This window comes from Limulus polyphemus, unplaced genomic scaffold, assembly GCF_000517525.1.
Source record: "Limulus polyphemus unplaced genomic scaffold, Limulus_polyphemus-2.1.2 Scaffold415, whole genome shotgun sequence".
Classification (NCBI taxonomy): Eukaryota; Metazoa; Arthropoda; class Merostomata; order Xiphosura; family Limulidae; genus Limulus; species Limulus polyphemus.
Genome location: NW_013666025.1, coordinates 105,312 through 113,715, shown reverse-complemented (window position 1 = coordinate 113,715; position 8,404 = coordinate 105,312). Strand labels below are relative to the sequence as shown.

At 30.3% G+C, this 8,404-nt stretch overlaps 1 protein-coding gene across 7 annotated transcripts in view; it reads right to left on the bottom strand.

The window, feature by feature from the left end:
• Positions 1-323: 323 nt before the first annotated feature.
• LOC106458089 (dnaJ homolog subfamily B member 6-like) overlaps positions 324-8,404 on the bottom strand; it is a 62,094-nt gene continuing 54,013 nt past the window's right edge. For all 7 annotated transcript variants that reach the window (XM_022384211.1, XM_022384216.1, XM_022384213.1 and 4 more), the window contains 3 exons: positions 7,167-7,269; positions 5,521-5,619; positions 324-2,708 (listed from right to left, as the gene is read on the bottom strand). In XM_022384211.1, the coding sequence (XP_022239919.1) occupies positions 2,600-2,708; positions 5,521-5,619; positions 7,167-7,269 (311 nt within the window). In that variant the 3' untranslated portion in view covers positions 324-2,599. The remainder of the gene's footprint in view (positions 2,709-5,520; positions 5,620-7,166; positions 7,270-8,404) is intronic.

The window sequence follows — 8,404 nt, the reverse complement described above, 5'->3', positions numbered from 1 at the left end:
TGTTCTATTTTCATAAATCAGAGAAACTATTTCAACTTAATGTGGTAAAAAGAATTTCAACTATTACTGATATCACAATGAAAATGTTTGAATACATGAAAGATTAATAGACTACAATGAATTTATACAATTAACTAGTGTTAGTAGGAACCCATTAACGTCTATATCAATGTTATGATTTTCTAAATTAGCTGCCTTGAAGTGTGTGATCCCACATAAAAACATGTTGTGAAACACTTCATAAAACATGTAAAATAATCATTTTTAAGTGTAATAAAAAAAGAGCCACATGTCACAATATTTTACCAAAGCCTTTTAAATTATATTACATTTTTTTATTATTTATTTCAAGTGATTCCTAATGTTTCATAATTAAGAAGTTAAGGACCTAACTTAAATCATACCTAATTTTACCACTCTATCCTATAAAACTATATTTATTAATATTCGTTCACTAAAAATTCTGTTATTCAGTTAAAAATAAACTAAAAACTATTATTTGTGTTGTTTAGATTATTTTAGTAATTTTTAAAATAGGCTTCATTAACACAAATTCTAGCACACTGCAATTCTTTCACATTAAATTATATAAATGAACATTTAAATTACAAAGTATATTTACAAAAGCTAAGTTAAACTTGTTTTAAATAAAGCATATGCACATATGCAATCAGAAAAAAGCACACACATTTTCCCTTTCCAACACCATCCTACAAAATGAAAATATTATAAAACAATATTTATCACAGTTTTGTAGTATTTATTTGTAGCTGCCAATTTTCGACACAATAAGAACTGAACCAATCACAACTGTAGCTAATTTTTTCAATCAAACTGTATGAAGAGTAATTTGTCTGTGACCAATTTCTTAAAATTCTTTAATAAAATTGCTTATATTTGCAATTTTATACTTTGGGCTCTGTAAGAACTACTGTAAATTCTTATGTGAATGTGTTTTTTTTTTGTTTACCTTACCTTACTGATAAGGTGCCACTACTCTCTGACTGGACAAAAGAAATTTACCACTTGAAATCCCCCCCCCCCCACCACAAACAAAATTTAAGAATGAGACCTGTTTATCTGACACTACTCATTACTAAAAAGTATCTTGAAAAAGTCTGACATAAGATTAGGTCCTCAACTTTCCCAGTGCAACTGTAAGTGCTGTAGTAATTCAATCTTTACAATTCTTTATGGTACATCTATCAAGCAAACCTTTTTACTTAGTCAGTGGTTACACCTTTTAGTTAACCACATACCAATACCATACACAATTAAGGAGGAGAAAAATCTGAGCATAATAGATTTGGCACTTTTTAAAGTAGGTGTTTTTCTAGTATGTGTGTGAGCAAACTTTATTAATGGAAAAACCCAATAAATAATCCTAGAATTCAAATATTTGTTTTATGCTTGAAGGTCACCGAATACTAACACATTACAACATAACAGCCACATGCTACTTTTCTATATTCATCTTGATAATAACATTTGATACATTTGAATATTAAAAAATAAAAGTTGATTTAAAGACACAAAGCAACTGAAAACCAGCTAGAAAAATAAAATGTTCACTGAAACACAATGCCCACCTGAAACGTATGACTATTATATAAACAACTTACATTAAACATTCTAAAAATGTCTCTCTCTCCATTTGGAAAATGCATTCCATCCATAAATTTGTACGGGTACAAGCTCAATCTATCTTAAAGCTTTCCCTTACATATGGTCACATATTCTTTTTAATTACAACAACATTTGCACAAAACACTAAACCTAATGTTCAAACACTGTTGGACACTTTCCAAAAAAATAAGTAGTGAATCCAGAAACATTTATATTTCTTATCACTGTTCTATCTAGGCTAATTAGAACCAATGAAGTCAGAAACTTCAGTTCTTGGCTGGTTGTGATGCAAGATTTATCATCCAATACAAATGGGTATGTTTCATATAACAATCTATGTCATGAAGAATGAGTCAACACAATGAATTTTGCTACAACATTTAAACCAACACACAAAAGTTTTGTAGTACATATATGAAAGTATCCAAATTTTATCAACTTCAGGGACTCTGTCATGTAAACACAAAATGTATTCATTAGTCAGAAATAAAGTATGGAAACATGCAGTTCAAACAATACAAGCCACATAAAGAATCAGCAGGACAAAGATACTCCTACTACCTATTATCTTATGAAACAAAATTTAAGTTTGACAAGTGGATAGACATTTTCCCAAATAAGGGGTTTTCACATTCTCTGACCTTTTAAGAGAAAAATAAGTTTTCAGAAACTGACATTCTTAAAAGAAATTCACTAAATTAATATATATAACAAACTATCAGATCTTTCAATACTTTATTGCAAAACAAAGATTAGCAAACAGTTTCATTACACCTACAACTGACTTTCAGCTGACTTGGTCTTCTAGATGTATATACAAACACAGTAACTTAACATGGATATTCACTGAAATGACCCATCCCTCAAGTTTGATATTGACACTCAAAATGTAGAACCATCAATAAAATCTACAACTGACACATGGATGGAGCATTTCCAAACATTTTCACGTGATATCAAACAGTTAACTTTGCTACTTTGACTGTTGAGTCGTCAATGCTTGAGGAACTCCATTGACAGTCTTGGACTTTAATACTCCATCTTCATAAGCTGTCACTGTCTCTACACCATTGTCTATAACCCTATAGAAAAGAATGACAATAAATATAGTGTGAACATGCACTTTACCAAAATATAATAGAACATAAAATCCACGTACTTGGAATCAACTGAATTTTTTTTTTCAACTTATTTATAGGTTACCTAGGAAGGTGGATAAATTATAGTAGTTTTGGTATTTTCTCTTCTAATCCATTATACTGTTTTTGTGTTCTACAATGCATATTTGAAAGTTAAATTAATTTTTTTGGGGACATCTAAATATGTGAGACTCAATAAGACTTTGGAAAGAATGTTAAATAAAAGCACCTCAAGTATGCAGTGACAACAAAAAAAATCCTCATTTCTTTTATGTTTTATTTATTGTTATAATGATTTTAACAAAAATGTAAAAATTATAAACTTCTGAACTTGGCTTAAAATGCCTCAAATTACACTAGCTTGAGTGCCAGTGTAAAATATTACACTAGATCATGTGTCATTTAGATTAACTCTAATGTTTTCCCACTGTGATTTATTGCTTTTGACAGGATGAATACTACTTCAGTGTAACAAGATATACATAAAATTACAAAGAAAACAGTAGTGAAAAGGGTTAACAGTTGAATCTATTAAGATAAGTAATTTGGAGCTTTCTGATCACTGCTGCAGTGCAACTAAATTAACTACTTTCAATGTTTTTAAAGTATTTGTTTCTTTTCAAATCTATATATTAAAAACCTAGAAATATTTTCAGATAAGAAAGTCCAAAATGCAAACATTATTTCTTGGTTTTACATTACAAAAAAAAAAAATTGTAGTTTAACCCATTAACTGTGGCAGGAGCAGCTCAGTTGCCATTTTCTGACTCGCAGATAAAACTGAGTTGCCATCAATCACAATAAAATGGTAATTTTCGTCATTCACATAGAGTTATAGTTATATATGTGCAACTGACGGATATTTTGTCATTCGTAGCTGAGCCACAGAACTTCAATGATGGTAATATCAGTCATCCGCAGTTAATGGGTTAATAGTACCAAAACACATACAAGACATTAGATTTGGTTCTGCAAGATTAAAAAAAAAAGTTCTTGTTCAAAAGTTCATAAATTAAGCTGATGGTTATTATCAGATCTATTTAGTTTCAAGAATGATCAAAACAGAGATTTAATGGTGGTCTTTCTTTGATCTGTCATCATTACATCAGGAAAATAAAGTACATTGCACGAGTTAACTCACTTTAATCCATTCTTCAGTTAGTACAAACTTGCATGTAATTTTGAATCTTTATTGTTTCTTGAAATAAAGAAAAAAAAAAAAAAAACTTTCCATGTCTCTTCAATCTAACGTTATTAAATGTTATTAACGTGTGCGAGAGTTTTAAAGCTTCATTAGACCATGCAAAAATGAAATTAGAAGTAGAAAAGTATGGAAGATATTGCCATATGTGCACGGGAAGCTTTTTCAGCTTCATTAAACTGTGTAAAAACGAAATGGGAAGTAGAGGAGTACATACAATGTCACCATATTCATAATAGAAGATGAGTGAAAGTCAAATCATTTGACTCAAAGTGTCTTTTGCACTAGAGGTGATTGGTGGGTATTGTATCTTGTGTAATAAGTTTAACCCTCTTAAGTTTAACTTCACAGTCATTAAGGTGCCCCACCACACAAAATTCGTTTGCCACCCAAATTGAATATTGTACTCATTAATGAAAGCAACTGTGATGTTATGTACTGCACATATACCTGCATGTACCAAGAACAATTTATTTGCAAAGCAACAAAGGTGGTAATATTGCAATATAGGAGCAGGTTTAGTGAAAATGATGGATGTTGCTGGGGGGCAAACACATCCACGAGTAACTCGTCTTACAGTTAAAATATGTGGCAAATGGTTTGTAACAGTAACACAAAATAATTACGTCACAGGACTGAAGTAATGCAAAGATTAGTGGTGGTTGCCCAAGAGAAACAGCCTCATGTACTGATTTTCATAAATTACAAGTTAATAACAGTCTGTGAAGAGGATCAGGTTACTAAATGGGGTCTGAAGAGGGTAAGGTAAGACATAGGATTACATCTAAAATGGCATATCAAGTTTAGATAACCAGAAACAGCTACAAGTTTAGAATTTCAGAATGGATTTTCATGCAATTAGTGGATTACTGGGGAAAAAAATCCTTGGGTCACCTTGTGAAAATATCCTTTTACTGGGTGAAAAAAGCATCATGGGAACTCCGACATATCTCACTTAAAGGTGTGTAAATCAAGGTTATGCATTACAACTACTTTAATGCTGCAGGTATAGGAAAGAAAACATTTAATTTTTCAAAATAACAGCAATGAAAGGCAGTCGAGTCTGATAAAGAAATTAAGCCTACTGAAAAAATTGCTAATACTAGAATAAAATATTTCTATTTGAAATTTGTGACTAATGTTGTAACTAAGTTTAGTCTGTTTGACTCAAACTCAGAGAAAATATATACCAAAGATAAAAAAATAGACAGGAATTGCTTATTTTAATATTCGAAACCAATAATATTAATGTACTACCTGATGTATAAATTAACACAGGTGCCGAGATGACAACTGTTGGATATTACACATTCTATAAGGTAATGTTCAAAAAACAATCATCATTATCCTTGTATTACTAATATGACATGTTCTACAAACAAGTAAATATAAATGTCTTTAACATAACATAAAACATAATGTAACATTCTGGGATAACCTGGGACCTATTGGTCCATCTCAGCTGTTCCATCCTCTAAACTAAATTAAAATATTAATTAAAAAAATCTTAAAGACAGCCCTTATCATTGGTTCTATCTAATTACTAAAACTTACTTTTTCTTTTCTATCTTTTTTCCATTTACAAATCGTGTGGATGTGGTTGTCCTCCTAACTCCTGTTTTTGGTGGACCATCATTAAAACTAGTGCTGAACCTGTGTTCCAAACAAACATTAAAAGTTTTCTCCAAAAAGTCAGCAAAAATTAGCTCAAACTAAGAAATTAACAGTAGATATAGAAATTAGTCTCTCCATATAATGTAAAATAAAAATAAAATTGAGATATTTAATAAAAGTTCAGATTGAGAACATACTTTGAAACAAATACAAATATGATGTAACCAGTCTTTACATTAGAGACCTTCTCTATGTGTGTATTTACACACAACACACATTTTTTTTCCTCAATTAAGCAAAGAATCTTATAATATCATGTTTATGATCTTAGATAACATCCAGGACAAAAAAAGTAATATTTTTTGCTCCAAAGCTATCTCTAGTATATAAAATCTCCAGCTTTTCTTAGCTATTGTACCCACATTACCAATGTATTGTCACAGGAGCACAACTGATTAAAGTATTATTAAATGTATGCATGTTTCTTTTTCCTTATTAATTTTCTTTTTTTACTACTATATTCATCAGATCATAGTATAGCCCTTGTAAGCTGTGTAACAAGAAGCTTGGAACTGAAAAAAGTAGAAATGATATATCAATAATGTAGATATTTTCATGATTAATCAATTACAAACGTAAAAGACTGTTACGGTGTGAACACCTTTTTCAAGCTGGCAAAGCATGTTTATACTTGTAATACAACTTTAGTATTAGGCATGTTACATTTTTTAACACTGCATTTTTTTATCTAGTCCTTTACGGAATTTCAAGAATTAGTAGATAGTATAATAATAGTATTGTTATAGTATGGCAAACACAGTGTGATTGGAATACTATTATTATACTATTGTCATATTACAAGTATAATTAAAGGAAGCAGATGTTGGAAACAACTTACTAGTTTTAATAAATTAGCTGAAAAAGGAGTGTATGCTTACCATTATCAAGCATTACATTAAAATGTTCATTTCATTGTGAATGAATAGAGAAGATAATTTAACTTATTAATAGAGTGGATGATGCATGTTGAAGTAAACAAAAAAGAGGTTACAAAAGCTAAAGTTAATTAAAAAACTAACTAGGAAAGAAACTTGAGTCTGATAGTCTTTTGTGCCTGTGTGAACACCAAAAATGAATGTTGTGAAGAATACAATCTCTGAAAATTGTTAGTGGTAATATTATGGAGGACGACCTAATCAAAAAATTAAATAACTAATGGTTTAAATATTGTTAGGTTAGAGGTTTAAAGAAGAGTAAAACCTTAAACTGTTGTTAAACTAGAGAAAAATACAATTTCTAAAACTTAAAAATCTTCCTAAGGCTTTAGTAAGATTGGTAACTTCATACTAATTTTTTTCAATATATATATATATTTTATATTATTAACTGATGCCATTCCCTAAAACTGTCAGGTACAAAGTAAACCTTTATGTTCTAAAATACAAAAAACTTAAGTTCTTTCATTGAAATACCAGTTATTCTATTTCATATTCTACAATAGATTGCGGTTTAGGAAATTTCTGACTATGAACTGGTACCTGTAACTTTACTACAGATAAAAACTAGTTAACACAAGTGTTTCTTACCCATGACTGAGACTTGGACTATTACAGAGATCAGGAAAAGCTCCAAACCTAAACCCAAATCTTGGCAAACCCATAAGAGCATCTTCTCTTCTATGAATAGCATCTACATCAAAACAAATCAATAAATCACAAATTATTACAAATTTACAATAAAAAATCAATATTACAGGACCTGTTATTAAATAAAATAAAAGTGTTAACACAGTCTCCACATCACAAGTTTGAAAGCAATATTTTTGAATGTACTGAGAACAGCTCTTTCTTTTACACTTGGCTTGGACTTTGATATAGAATTCAATCCCATTAGTAATTAGAATTTGAAAAGTTAAAAAGTGACAATGTAAAAGTTATTCCATTATATTAACACCTAGTTTGTGAGTCAGGGAGATACGTTTGGTGTGTTAACTCCCAAACAAAACTTTCCAGTACTTTTTTTTTTATTAATTCTGAATAGATTTGAACTATGCAATATCTCGATTCTGAATTGCCCAGAAGCATGGCCAAATTCACAATGGTTTCCAGACTATGAAGGAGTAAAATACATACTTCCATCTAAAATTTTACACAATACTTGGTAGTGGCTGCACATGTTGTACAATATAAGATCTGGTTCTTTAGCTCTATTAAGCAGTTTTCTACATGGTTTTCACAAATTCTGTCAACTGACATGACTAAGCAAGGCTCAATGAAGCTTATTTGCCACTGTAAAGTGTTCAAGTGTGGCAACAGCCAGAACATTAACACTTTTATTTTGTCCAAGAGGAGCAGAGTCTGTTAAAATATGCATCTTCATCACCAAATACTACAGAGAGACAAGTTCTTCTGGCAAGTGTGGTTTTTCTGAGTTACATATCAAACCCTTTATCAGAGTACAATTTTGTTTGGTTCTAACATGAATACAGAAAACTGTGATACCCCTTTGTAACCCAACCAATCCCCCAAATTTGGTGTTAGGAAGAAACTGCACTTTCAGTAATCAAGATACACTAGTAGCTTACATAAAAAACGCCATATAGAGTTTGAAATAAGTATTAAACATCTTACAGTGTACACACAGTAGATCAATACACACACAGAGATGTGGTGGAATAGTGTAAGTTAAGGATGAGTTTGTCACGTATATCAGAAAACTTGTGTGCAGAACTAAAGTATGACTAATCTAAACAAACAATACTCTACTTTCACATTATTTTACATATTGTTTTAAATGCTATAAACTAATTTTATGATTTCGTATC